The sequence below is a fragment of the Thamnophis elegans genome, chromosome 4, assembly GCF_009769535.1.
Source record: "Thamnophis elegans isolate rThaEle1 chromosome 4, rThaEle1.pri, whole genome shotgun sequence".
NCBI lineage: Eukaryota > Metazoa > Chordata > Lepidosauria > Squamata > Colubridae > Thamnophis > Thamnophis elegans.
Window position 1 is genome coordinate 139715720 of NC_045544.1, and position 14626 is coordinate 139730345.

General features: G+C 45.5%; 1 protein-coding gene across 4 annotated transcripts in view; it reads right to left on the minus strand.

Annotated features, from left to right (window-relative positions):
• Positions 1-13403, minus strand: part of TRPV2 (transient receptor potential cation channel subfamily V member 2) — a 34983-nt gene extending 21580 nt beyond the window's left edge. For 3 of the 4 annotated variants that reach the window (XR_004255323.1, XM_032216967.1, XM_032216969.1), the window contains exons 1-5: positions 13064-13403; positions 5788-5985; positions 3764-3897; positions 2312-2464; positions 434-571 (exon numbers count right to left, since the gene is read on the minus strand). Coding sequence is in view for 3 of the 4 variants with exons in the window: in XM_032216967.1 (XP_032072858.1) it covers positions 434-571; positions 2312-2464; positions 3764-3897; positions 5788-5969 (607 nt within the window). In the remaining variant the exon portion in view is untranslated. The remainder of the gene's footprint in view (positions 1-433; positions 572-2311; positions 2465-3763; positions 3898-5787; positions 5986-13063) is intronic. The other variant, XM_032216968.1, reaches the window with a different exon arrangement.
• Positions 13404-14626: the final 1223 nt, after the last annotated feature.

Genomic DNA, 14626 nt, shown 5'->3' on the forward strand with positions numbered 1-14626 from the left:
CAGAGATAAAAGATGACCTTGGCTTTCGAGAAAGAATGTTGTTATGGCTACATATCATCTAACTCTGTATAATTCCCCTTCCCATTTTCCCACAACCGAAAAAGTAGGCCAAAGATCCAAAAGAAAAGATGGCTGCAGGCCTGACCATGAATTGATTCTGGAAGCTGCAATGAGTACCAAGAAGAAGAAGATGACAAACAAATTTTTCCCCGTAAAGAATAATGTAGTGAGTCACAACGCAACTGACAGTGACATGTTCTAGCTTGTGAATTGAGTACCAAACAAACGAGTAACAAATTTCTTGTTAAAATGCATTGAGTACCGAATTTGATGTGGCTTTTAAAAACTTCAACCTGGCCCTCAAAACCTGCCTGGTGGGTACCCCCTTGTATCTCTGTGGAATGGAAACCTTAGTTTTCTCCTGCCGCCATACCAAAATAAAAGGTCCCTTTGCGGTGCGGCTGGAAGAAATGGCCGGAAGCTTTGATGTGGACATCAGCCTCGTTCTGCACCAGGATCTTCACCAGATCTAAGTTTCTCTTCTCAATGGCAATGTGGAGGGCTGTGTGGCCTGTAGAGAAGGGGAGAAAAAGCACCGGAGAAAGATGGGAGGATTTATCAAGGGTGTCCATAAGTTTAGGTCAAAAAAAGCCAAGATGGCAGCAACTCCAGGGCCATCGAGAAGAACCAAGAGGATGAAGAAGAATCAAGAGGAAGAGGGAGGAGGAGGAGGAGGCAAGCGAGAAGAAGCCAACAAGGAAGGAAGGAAGGAAGGAAGGAAGGAAGGAAGGAAGGAAGGAAGGAAGGAAAAAAGAAGGAAGCAAGCAAAGGAAAGGAAAGGAAGGAAGGAAAGGAAGGAAGGAAGGAAAGGAAGGAAGGAAGGAGAAAAAGAATGAAGCAAGCAAGCAAAGGAAAGGAAAGGAAGGAAGGAAAGGAGAGGGAAGGAAGGAAGGAAGGAAGGAAGGAAGGAAGGAAGGAAGGAAGGAAGGAAGAGAAAAAGAAGGAAGCAAGCAAGCAAAGCAAAGGAAAGGGAAGGACGGAAGGAAGGAAGGAAGGAAAGGAAGGAAAGGAGAGGGAAGGAAGGAAGAAAGGAGAAAAAGAAGGAAGCAAGCAAAGGAAAGGAAAGGAAAGGAAGGAAGGAAGGAAGGAAGGAAGGAAGGAAGGAAGGAAGGAAGGATGGAAGGAAGGAGAGAAAGAATAGTCCTCTTAAGGTCCTCTGTGATGATGGTGGCCATCTTGGCTTTTATGATCACATCCCTGGAAATACACACAATTTTTGTTATATTAATATGGGTGGCCATTGAAATTGATTAAATACATAAACATTCCCCAAGCTTGTCGGTTGAAGTATCATGGAGAGTGCTGGCTCCTGCATGAGGCAATCTGCACTGTGATTGGTTGCTTTGGGTGTGGAGGGGGTATTTCCATTTTTCCCGCCTTTTTCTTCTGTGTGCCCTATTTGCTCTGTGAGGATTTACCTCATGACACTCCTGCTGTGTCAATTTACCAGCACTCTCTCTTGCAAGAGGAGGACGAGGAGGAAAGTAGGAGAGGAGGAGAAGAAGAGGAGGAGAGGAGGAGGAGAAAGAAGAGGAAGAGGGGGGAGAAGAAGAGGAAGGGAAGAAGAGGAAGAGAAAGAAGGGGAGGGAGCAAGAAGAAGGGGAGGAGGAGGAAAAAGAGAAAGAGGAGGAAGAAGAAGAGATAGAGGAGGAGCAAGAGGAAGAAGAGAAGGAGGAGGAATAGGAAGAAGAGGAGAATGAGGAAGAAGAAGAGGAGGAAGAAGAAGATGGGAGGAAGAAGAGGATGGAGAAGAAGAGGAGGAAGAAGAGGAGGAAGAAGAGGAAGAGGAGGAGGAAGAGAAGGAAGAAGGAGGAGGAGGAAGAAGAGGAGGAGGAAGAAGAGGAGGAGGAAGAAGAGGAGGAGGAAGAAGAGGAGGAGGAAAAAGAAGAGGAAGAAGAGGAGGAGGAAGAGAAAGTGGAAGAAGATGAAGAGGAGGAGGAGGTGGAAGAAGAAGAACAAGAGGAGGAGGAGGAGGAGAAGAAGAAAATGAAGAAGAAGAAGAAGAAGAAGAAGAAGAAGAAGAAGAAGAAGAAGAAGAAGAAGAAGAAGAAGAACAACAACAACAACAACAACAACAACAACATCAACTGGCTGGGCTAAACTGTACCTGGTTTCAGGAAGAGGAAGGGAGGGAGGATGGGAGGGAGGTATGAAAAAAGTTCCAACCTATCCAAACTGAAGATCTCCTTCCAGCCACCCCATCCTAGAAGACAGAGTCCTCCACCCTCACCGTCCCAGGAAGGAGCCTTACCCTTGTAGTAGCTGTCAGTGCAAGCGGTGTTGACCAAAGACTTGGGGTTGTCTGTCTCCTTGTCTATCTCCAGGAGCAAAGGGATAGTGGGGTTGTGTCCATCTTTCAAATGGAGCAAGGCCTTCATCAAACAGGTCTTCCCCGTCTTCCCATCTGGAAGAAAGAGGAAGCCCAGGGAAGGAAGCTTAGGTGACGCCCATCTCGTCTTCCATCTTCCTAAAACAGCCTTTCTCCACTTCAGCCATGGACGGACTTCAACACCCAGAATTCTTTGGGATATATACCACTGCGTTGCCCTGTCCGTGTTGGTGGGAGTGGTCTTGGTGATTCCTTCATTAGGCTGTGGTCTAATGTCGGCCCCTGTATATAAACAGAGAGCAAACCCCATACTCCCTTCTAACACTGATGATGTTACCTAGTTGGGTCATGAAACATCTGCAAGAAAACCACCAAGTTCAGAGAGCACCAAGGACCCCACAGTCATCCCCCTCTTCCTCATCCTTCTCCTCTCTGCAAACCCCACTCCCTTCTAGCACGGATGATGTTATCTAGCTGGGTCACGAAATGTCTGCAAGAAAACCATCTATGACCCCACAGCCCTCCACCTCCTCCCAACCCCCATTCCCTCCTAGCAGTGATGGTGTTATCTAGTTGGGTCACGAAACATCTGCAAGAAAGCAGGGAGCACCAAGCACACCATAGATCCTCTTTTTCCTCTTGATCTTTCTCTTCCTCCTCCTCCTCCTCCTCTCTGCAACCCTCCCTCCCGTCTAGCACTGATGATGTTACTTAGCTGGGTAATGAAAAGTCTGCAAGAATATCACCCAGCTCAGAGAGCACCAAGGACCACGCAGTTCTCCACTTCCTCCTCCTCCTCCTCCTCCTCCTCCTCCTCCTCCTCCTCCTCCTCCTCCTCCTCCTCCTCCTCTTCCTCTTCCTAACCCCCATTCTGGGGTGGGTTCCAGCTCCACATGTGCTTGATGCGTGCTACACACACATGTGCAGTAGTAAAAAACAAGATGGCGGAACTTACAGCATCAGGGGGCGTGGCCAGCTGAGTTACTACCTACTCGGCCGAACCAGTCTAAAGTGGTAGGAACCCACCTCTGCCTTATTGCCTTCCAGCACTGATAATGTTACCTAGTTGGGTAATGAAATGTCTGCAAGAAAATCACCAAGCTTAGTGAGCACCAAGGGCCCCACCGTTCTCTCTCTCCCAATCCTCCTCTTCCTCCCCCTCCTCCTCCTAACCCCCATTGCCTTTTAGCACTGATGATGTTACCTAGTGGGGTCATGAAACGTCTGCAAGGAAACCACCAAGCTCAGAGAGCATCAAGGACCCCACAGTTCCACCCTGAGCTACGCATATTCTCGTTCTGTTGGTAGTTTTATGAAGCTTATCTGTTTTTTACACTGATGTAAAGGCATGAGAGTCAGCAAGAAGCGATCTACCTCTAAATTTAGTGTCGGTGAGAAAGCTGGACGTTCTCTGAAGATAATCGCTCAGGCCGTTAAGCCGTTCAGGGTCTCCTGCAACCACAGCTTGAAAAATGCGGTCCCTGTCGAAGCGATTTGGATCATCCGGTCTGCGGAAGAGAAAGGAAAGGAAACGTCTCCGGGTGGGTATTTGGTCCCTCAGCCCTCCGTGTCAGTGCATATGAGAGTTCATGACTGCCAGAGACATAGCAACAAGGTCAGCCAATGAATAGGCATAGCAACTAAGTCAGCCAATGAGGAACCTGAAACAGTATTTGCTGTGTGAGCAACAAGGAGACACCAAGGAACCTGGGCATGACTTAGCTCTGCAGCTCTGAGTCTGCGCTGAGCTCAAAACTAGCCTGCTGCTCCGAACTGAAACTGAAACTGTTCCTCTGCCTATGTTTGCTTGGATTAACTAGCACATTGGTAAATCTGCTTTTAGTATTGTATTATGTGTTATTATGCATATAAAGAAATTAACGAATTCTGCTGAATCGGTGTATGCTTTCTGGATGTGATTGCTGCAACAAACTCTGACACTCTGATCTGTCCGTTTGCTCTTTAAAGTGCTCCCCAGAAGGACCACGGGCTCATCCAGAGATCCCCTCATCCGCTGCAGGAATGTGTCCCAATCACCATTTTATTTGCTTGATTTAAATTCAGAGAAGCAGCTGGACATCGGTTTGCAGGGCTGGCAGTGATTAAGGCTCCAGCCTAGAAAGTGGGAGATTGTGAATTCTAGTTCCACCTTAGCCATGAAAACTGTCTGGGTGCCTTTGGGCCAATCACCAGGAGGCAGTGAGTTCTAGTTCCACCTTAGGTATAAAAGCCAGCTGACTGGCCTTTGGGCCAATTACCAGGAGGCGGTGAGTTCTAGTCCCATCTTAGCCATGAAAACTGACTGGGTGCCTTTGGGTTAATCACCAGGAGGCAGTGAATTCTAGTTTTGCCTTAGGTATGAAAGCCAATTGGGTGACTTTGGGCCAATCAGCAGGAGGCGGTGAGTTCTAGTCCCACCTTAGGTATAAAAGCCAGCTGACTGGCCTTTGGGCCAATTACCAGGAGGCGGTGAGTTCTAGTCCCATCTTAGCCATGAAAACTGACTGGGTGCCTTTGGGTCAATCACCAGGAGGCAGTGAGTTCTAGTCCCATCTTAGCCATGAAAACTGACTGGGTGCCTTTGGGCCAATCACTAGGAGCCGGTGAATTCTAGTTTTGCCTTAGGTATGAAAGCCAATTGGGTGACTTTGGGCCAATCAGCAGGAGGCGGTGAGTTCTAGTCCCACCTTAGGTATAAAAGCCAGCTGACTGGCCTTTGGGCCAATTACCAGGAGGCGGTGAGTTCTAGTCCCATCTTAGCCATGAAAACTGACTGGGTGCCTTTGGGTCAATCACCAGGCGGCAGTGAGTTCTAGTCCCATCTTAGCCATGAAAACTGACTGGGTGCCTTTGGGCCAATCACTAGGAGCCGGTGAATTCTAGTTTTGCCTTAGGTATGAAAGCCAATTGGGTGCCTTTGGGCCAATCACCAGGAGGCGGTGAGTTCTAATCCCACCTTAGCCATGAAAGCCAGCTGGCTGCCTTTGGGCCAATCACCAGGAGGCGGTGTCCTGCCTTGGGCATGAAATCTGGTTGGGTGACTTTGGGCCAGTCCCTCCCTCCCTCCCTCCCTCCCTCCCTCTCTCTCTCTCTCTCTCTCTCTCTCTCTCTCTCTCTCTCGCCAACCCACAGGGTTGTTGTTGTGGGGAAATTGAGTTATTTGTAAAAATAAGAAAGGCAGGGAAGAAATGAAAAAAATAATAATTGTGTCGTGCATCGCTTTAAGATAACAGAATAAGAGTTGGAAGGGACCTTGTGGGTCATCTAGTCCAACCCAAGCCCGCGATTCCTGCACTGGACGGCAAAGCAACCCGTAAACCTTGGACAGAGACTAACGCAAAAGTTCTCCCTGGTGGCAAAATTCTGCAAAATAATTCCCATTGTGATAAATGACTTACGGGACGAGTCCTGGCCGGTAATTCAGATTCACCCGGATCTGGGGGGAGGGAGGGGCTTCCTTCTGGAAAGGGGTCTCCAAGGGGGGCAGTCCATGCTCCGCCCCAGCTGTCCCCTTCGTGGCTGCGTTCAGATCCTCCACAGGGCCATCATCCGTCTCCAGCGCAAAGCGGGATTTGCTCATCGTCCAGGTTGGGAGGCTGGCAGGGTGACAATGGCAGATGGGACCAGGGCTGACCCAGAGGGCTGGCAGGACTGGACCAGGGGTTGGGGGGGATTGTGGAGAAGGGGTTGGGCTAGTGATGGGGGTCCGGGTGAGTCAGTCCACCTTCTCTCAGGCGAAGAGAAGAGGTTGTAAAACTGGCAAGCAAGCAGAATGGAGGAGGAGGAGAGGCAAAATTAACAATCCTCAACTTACAATCATTTGTTTAGTGACCATTTGAAGTTACAATGGCACTAATGTATGACCATTTTTCACACTTATGACCATTACGACATCTATGTGTTCATGTGATCAAAATTCGCAACTGGCTCCTGTTTGGAACAGGGTAGAATGGAATAGAATAGAATTTGAAAATAATGGAATACAATAAATGGAAATGGAATGGAATGGAATGGAATGGAATGGAATAGAATAGAATGGAATAGAATGGAATAGAGAATGGAATGGAATGGAATGGAATAGAATAGGAATGGAATAGGAATGGAATAGAATAGAATAGAATAGAGAATGGAATAAAATAGAATAGAATAGAATAGGAATGGAATAGAATAGAATAGAGAATGGAATTGAATGGAATGGGAATAGAATAGAATAGGAATGGAATGGAATAGAATAGAGAATGGAATAGAATAGAATAGAGAATGGAATGGAATGGAATGGAATAGGAATGGAATAGGAATGGAATGGAATAGAATAGAATAGAATAGAGAATGGAATGGAATAGAATAGAATAGAATAGGAATGGAATGGAATAGAATAGAATAGAGAATGGAATAGAATAGAATAGAATAGAATAGAATAGAGAATGGAATGGAATAGAATAGAATAGAATAGGAATGGAATGGAATAGAATAGAATAGAGAATGGAATAGAATAGAATAGGAATGGAATGGAATAGAATAGAGAATGGAATAGAATAGAATAGAATAGAGAATGGAATGGAATGGAATGGAAGAGAATAGAATAGGAATGGAATAGGAATGGAATAGAATAGAATAGAATAGAATAGAGAATGGAATAGAATAGAATAGAATAGAATAGAATAGAATAGAGAATGGAATTGAATGGAATGGGAATAGAATAGAATAGGAATGGAATGGAATAGAATAGAATAGAGAATGGAATAGAATAGAATTTGAAAATAATGGAATACAATAAATGGAAATGGAATGGAATGGAATGGAATGGAATGGAATAGAATAGAATGGAATAGAATGGAATAGAGAATGGAATGGAATGGAATGGAATAGAATAGGAATGGAATAGGAATGGAATAGAATAGAATAGAATAGAGAATGGAATAAAATAGAATAGAATAGAATAGGAATGGAATAGAATAGAATAGAGAATGGAATTGAATGGAATGGGAATAGAATAGAATAGGAATGGAATGGAATAGAATAGAGAATGGAATAGAATAGAATAGAGAATGGAATGGAATGGAATGGAATAGGAATGGAATAGGAATGGAATGGAATAGAATAGAATAGAATAGAGAATGGAATGGAATAGAATAGAATAGAATAGGAATGGAATGGAATAGAATAGAATAGAGAATGGAATAGAATAGAATAGAATAGAATAGAATAGAGAATGGAATGGAATAGAATAGAATAGAATAGGAATGGAATGGAATAGAATAGAATAGAGAATGGAATAGAATAGAATAGGAATGGAATGGAATAGAATAGAGAATGGAATAGAATAGAATAGAATAGAGAATGGAATGGAATGGAATGGAAGAGAATAGAATAGGAATGGAATAGGAATGGAATAGAATAGAATAGAATAGAATAGAGAATGGAATAGAATAGAATAGAATAGAATAGAATAGAATAGAATAGAATAGAGAATGGAATTGAATGGAATGGGAATAGAATAGAATAGGAATGGAATGGAATAGAATAGAATAGAGAATGGAATAGAATAGAATAGAATAGAGAATGGAATGGAATAGAATAGAATGGAATGGAATAGAATAGAATAGAGAATGGAATGGAATGGAATAGAATAGAATAGAGAATGGAATTGAATGGAATGGAATAGAATAGAATAGAGAATGGAATGGAAGGGAAGAGAACAGAATAGAAGAGAGTAGAACAAAGAACATAGAAAATTAAAATAGAATAGAAAATTAGAATAGAAAAGAAAATTAGAATAGAGAATAGAATAGAACAGAGTGGAGTGGAGTGGAATGAGAATGTGAAGTTTCCAAGAGTTTGGCCTAATTAATTTATGAGCCTCCAGACAAGGTTCAAAAAAAAACCAACCCCATTCATTTATTAGGACTAACATCTTGGCATGGACTTCTGTGGAGCTTTAAGAGGGCATGGACTTCCACTCCCAGAATTCCCCAGCCATCATGCTTTAAGACTTTTACTCTGGCCAAAAGTATGCATGGCATTTCCCCCCACTCCTCAAGTTGATAGTAGTCATGGAAACACTTTAGACGTTGACAGAGAATAGAATAGAATAGTTTAAGTTTGCAAGTTTAATAACATTTATATGCCGCCCAATCCCGTAGGACTCCGGGCGGCTTACAGTACAGAAATAAATAAAAAATAAAAATACAGAGAAAAAAAAGATAGATTTAAAAACAGCACACCATGCACTCCGTTCTAAATGGGGCTGGACCGTATTTTGGGGTCAACAGCCCCAGGCCTGCCGGAACAGCCAGGTTTTAATGGCTTTCCGGAAGGCCGAGAGAGTGGGAAGGGTCCGGATCTCTGCGGGTAGATCATTCCACAGGGCCGGGGCAGCTACAGAGAAAGACCTCCCCCGAGTAGTCGCCAACCGGCATTGCCCGGTCGACGGTACCCGAAGGAGGCCCAGCCTGTGAGATGGAATGGGTCATTGGGAGCAGGGGTGAGTTTCAACCAGTTCGCGGCGGTCCCTGCGAACCAATTGGTCGGCGAACCCGGAAGTAAGTAACTTCCGGGAACGGTGAAGGGCTCACCCGCCCGCCCGCGCTCCTTACCCGGTTTTGACGAGTTCTGCGCTTCCACGCATGCTCAGGACGCATACAGTGCCTGCGCGATCCTCCAGGAGCAGCTGGAGCATCGCACAGACACTAGTACGCATGCGTGCGCCACACGCGTGCACGAGGACGCCGCCGGCCCTGTTCCAACCGAACCGGTTGGAACGGGGCGAGAAACCCACCCCTGATTGGGAGGTATGTGGCAGGAAACGGTCCCGCAGATATCCAGGTCCCAAGCCATGTAGGGCTTTAAAGGTAACGACCAGCACCTTGAAGCATGTTTGGAGACCGATGGGAAGCCAGTGCAGCTTGCGAAGGATAGGTGTAACATCACTAGGTGATGTTACAGGTGATAGGTGATATCGCTCATGCGGCTGCATTCTGGACCAATTGTAGTCTCCGAACACTCTTCAGGGGCAGCCCCAAGTAAAGCGCATTACAGTAATCAAGCCTAGAGGTGACGAGGGCATGAGTGACCATTTGAAGTGCCTCCCGGTCCAAGTAGGGCCGCAACTGGTGCACCAGGCAAACCTGGGCAAAATCCCCCCTGGTCACAGCCGACAGGTGGTATTCTAATGTCAGCTGAGGATCCAGGAGGACGCCCAAGTTGCAGGCCCTCTCTGAGGGGTGAAGAATTTCGTCCCCCAGGCTGAGAGATGGAATATCTGGACCATTTTTAGGGGGCAACATCCATAGCCACTCGGTCGTGTCTGGATTGAGTGCCAGCTTGTTTACTCCCATCCAGACCCTGACAGCCTCCAGGCACTGAGAGACCGCCTGCTGCCAATTACCTCCAATAGACCGATCAGATCCCACAGATTAGGCCTCCTCCGAATTCCATCCGCCGGCCAATGCCGACTGGCAACTACCCGGAGGAGAGCCTTCTCTGTGGCTGCTCCGACCCTCTGGAACGAGCTCCCCGTGGAGATTCAAACCCTCACCACCCTCCAGGCCTTCCGCAAAGCCCTTAAAACCTGGCTGTTCCGACAGGTCTGGGGCTAAAGAGTTTTTGCCCCCCTTCTTGAATGGTATGGTTGTTGTGTGTTTTTAAATTTTGTATTGTTATGTCTCGTCTTTTTTATCCCCCTGTCTGTACCTCCTTCCCTGATTGAATTGTGAGCCGCCCTGAGTCCCCTTCGGGGAAAAGGGCGGCATATAAATGTAATCAATCAATCAATCAATCAATCAATCAATTACATTCTACTGCATCGCTGAGTTGGCTGAGTAGAATAGAATGGAATGGAATGGAATGGAATGGAATAGAATAGAATAGAATAGAATAGAATAGAATAGAATAGAATAGAACGGAACGGAGTGGAGCGGAGTGGAATAGAATTTGAAAATATTGGGAGAAAGAAAATGCCCCCACTAGTACAATGGTTATGAATAAAATTTTAGAAATAGCGGAAATGAATAGATTGACAATGCTGATTAACGAAAAAGAAGACACAGACTTCTACAAAGTCTGGGAGAAATTATATAAATGGTTTGATAAGAAAGACAATGAGAATCAAGATATAAAATGAGATAGCTGACTAACTTAAAATGACTTAAGCAACAACTTAAATATACAATACACAAAGACTAAGGGACAAATGAGAGAAGAAATGTATTAGAGGTGAGAATTCACCTACAAGTAATATCATTAGACCACAGTGTTGGAAAAACTTGATGATCTGATAGGAAAAATCCGTTATAAGTACCTGCATGGAATTAGCAACCTAGTCTTATACTAGGCAAGGTGAGATGAACTATGTGAGATGAACAGCGCCGTCTGCGCTGTAAATAGGTAAAGAGTTTTATCTCTCTTTTGTATTTTGTATTTTGTAAATCTGGCCTTTTTTTATAACCTTCAATTAAGAAAAGAAAAAAAAAAGAATCAGGTCACCCCCTGAAGAGGAAAATATGTAAACACAACAACGGAAAGAGGGGACGGAGAGAGGAGTAGAAGGAAAGATAGGAAGGAGGGGAGAAAGGAGAGGAAAAGGAGAGAAGGAAAAGCAGAGGAAGAAACGGAGGGAATGCAAGAGTAGGAGGGAGGGGAGGAAAGGGAAGAAGAGGGGAAGAGCAGAGGAGAGGAAGGGGAAGGAGAGAAGGGAAAGGAGAGGAGGAAGGAAGGAGAGAAGAAAGGAGGGAAGGAAGGAGGGAAGGAAGGAGAGAAGGTGAGAAGAAAGGAGGGAAAGGAAGGAGGGAAGGAAGAAGGGAAGGAAGGAGGGAAGGAAGGAGGGAAGGAAGGGGAGAAGGAAGGAGAGAAGGAGAGAAGAAAGGAGGGAAGGAAGGAGGGAATGAAGGAGAGAAGAAAGGAGGGAAGGAAGGAGGGAAGGAAGGAGGGAAGGAAGGAGGAAAGGAAGGAGAGAAGGAGAGAAGAAAGGAGGGAAGGAGGGAGGGAAGGAAGGAGGGAAGGAAGGAGGGAAGGAGAGAAGGAGAGAAGAAAGGAGGGAAGGAAGGGGGAAGGAAGGAAGGAGGGAGGGAAGGAAGGAGAGAAGGAGAGAAGAAAGGAGGGAAGGAAGGAGGGAAGGAAGAAGAAGTAGGATTGTTGTAAAATAAGATGGGTGTATGGGATGGTAAGAAAGCAATCTCAATTATATTGTCAACTGTAGGGGAGAAAAATTGTTATAAATACATTTTATTAACAACAGTTATGAGATTATATAATTGTGAATGTATATATGAGAAATAAAAAAATAGAATTTGAAAATAATAGAATAGAATAAATAGAACGGAATGGAACGGAACAGAGCAGAATAGACTAGAAAATATGGAATGGAATAGACAAGGAGGGTGTGACAGACAGGAAGTCTTACTCAACTGAGGTTGTGAGCCCATTGTATCTTTTGGAAAAGAAAGAAGGAAGGAAGGGGGGAGGGAGGAGGGAGGGAGGAGTTGAAAGAAGAAAAAAAAGGAAAGAATGGGGATGGAAGAAAGGAACAGCAACGGGAGGTGAAGGAGAAGGAAGTCAGGGAGAAGTATCCAAGCTGCTAGTCCTCAGGCGACGGGGGGGGGGGGGAGGGAAACCCCACCCCACCCCCCCTTGTTCAAGAGAGCAAAGCATTGTCATTTGAGGAACTTAAATCTTCCTTTGGCAGCTCGTGACTTTGAGTGGCAACTTCTCAATTGCTCTTCCTGAGAGAAACTCCCCTCCTCCCCCAACTGAAGAAGCCTCCTTACAACCCCCCCCCCCACTGCTTCCTTGTGGGCTTGCAATTTGCCTACGTTGTGTGTGTGTGTGTGCAGCAAGCCAACACAAGCGGAAGCCAGAGAGATCAGCAACAGGGATGTCACTTTCCACGGGCAGAAAAATATTTCAAATGAATTAAGGGAACCCAAACCCTCACACACCCCCATTTGAGAAGTGGGGTGGCCAGATTATTTGATTGCAACCCTTAAAAAAATAACATTCCTGGGCAATTTGAAAACATCGTCAACAACCTGTATTTCAAATCTGTATTTCTTAAAATGTGGTCTTTAGGATGCCTTGAAGGGAGCGGTCCCTTAAGACCCTTTCAGAAACCCACCAACTCAGAATTATTATATCATGTTACGGTATGTTGAAAAATGATCCAGTATCAAAAACGCCATCAAACAAGGATGTCGATCTTAAAACAAACGTCAATCAATATAAACCTTGTGGATGAGATGCCGTTTGGCATCCTCTGTAATGTAGACAACTGGGAACGGGGTGGGGGAATTAAATTGAAGAAGCGCTGATTCAAATAAGCCCCTTCTTACCTCCCTGGTCTTGGAAAAGGGGAGAGCGGGTTCTGCATCAGGCAGAAATCCCACCGGTTCAGCCCCCACCCCTTAAATAGATGCACTGCCCATCTAAAGGAAATACATCCCTATAGTAGCAAAGCGAAAAATAAACAGCATATTTTTCTGCCTGTTGTCTAAAATGAAACTGTTAAGTCAGCCTTGTTCCTACCGCCCAAGGTGCCGTCTGCCCATGCTCTAAAACTCATCTCATTCCTGTAACGGTCTTATTTTATGGTTTGGATGAGATTATTTGGATTACTAAGAAGATACTCCACGGACAAGTTGGTTTTCATGATGCTATTCAGATGACTAAGAAGATACTCACCGACACGTTGGTTTCCACGGTGCCTAATTGCCCTCTAAATCTTTAGAATCCTTTTGCAGGCACGGTGCTATTCAGATTACTAAGAAGATACTCGCCGACAAGTTGGTTTCCACAATGCCCCCCAGATTTTTAGAGTCCTTTCAGCGACCGAGTTTAGCAGGCGAATGTAAGAAATGGACGTGATTTTAAGGTACGGCTAAACCCTCGACACAACCTCCTCACCGCAAGATCGGTGGAAGGCAGGGAGGAAGATCAGAGGTTCCACCCACCGCAGGGAAGCCTGGAGTATCTCTGCCAGCTAGGATGTTGTAAACGTAACTGAGAAGGAGGTAGAGGAAACAGTCGGAGTGCCGAGCGCCAGAAGACAAATGAGATCAGAAGGCCAAGCTGTCAGATGTGGGCATCCGCTCCGCCTCAGGATTGTGGTTAGAGACACCGATAATGTAGGCGGCCTCTCTGCATTCAACCACCGCCTGTCACAAGTCGCAAAAAAACACCAGAATCCGCAGGCTTGTGACATGTTTTTTCCTGATCCTTGCGAGAATGCTTGTGTCCCCTGAGTTAGGTTGGTGTTAAGTTTTCAGAGGGGGCTGTGAAAATATTTACACACCCCTCACATCCTGGGCATAAATGGTTTCAACGTCTACCCTCAAAACGCCGCTATAGGGCCGTGATGGCGAACCAATGGCACGCATGCCACAGGTGCCACACAGAGCCGTATCTCGCCCTAGTTCAGCTCCACTGCGCATACGTGCACGCCTCCCGTCAGCCAGCTGGTTTTCGGGTCTCTGCTGTGCATGCATGGGGGTGGGGCACATACAAGGGTTTGTGTGTGCATGCGCGGGGTTCACAGCCACATGTGTGGGGTGGAGGGCATGTGGGGGAGTCAGGTGTGCATGCGCAGGGGTTGCCGGGTGAGTCGCGCATGCATTGCATTATGGGTGTGAATGTGCACGCACATGCTTTTGGCATTCCATGCTGAAAAGGTTAGCCATCACTGTGATAGGGCACTGCACATCAGAACAACTCGACACAAGGACACTTTTCCCTCCCTGCCATCCCTCTGCTGAACAACTCATTCCCACAACACTGTCCAACTATTTACTAAGGCTGTATTAGTATTCTTCTTCACATCCTTCCCATTACCTATCGCCTTTTCGACTTATGACTTTAACTTTGTGGCTTGTATCTTTATGATTTACCCATATTTTTCGCTCCATAAGACGCACTTTTTTAAGATACATTTTTTATTCTTTTTTCCAATATATTTTAGACTGTTTTTGTTAAAGATTTATACCGTGTATGGGTTCTGGGAAGTCGGGGGAGGGAAGGCTGGGGGGGAGGGTTGGGGGGGAGGGGGGGAGGGAGGGATCTATATTAGGTTTGACGGGGGTGTTAGATTTTAATGTAATATGATTGCACATCTATACTGTCTTCTCTTATTTTTTCTTTAAAACTAAGATATGTTAAGTATATTGATATGGAAGCATAAATACCATCAACATAGAATGGAGTTTTTTCAGAAGCTGAAATACACCAATAAGAGGAAGAGTGGGAAACAGA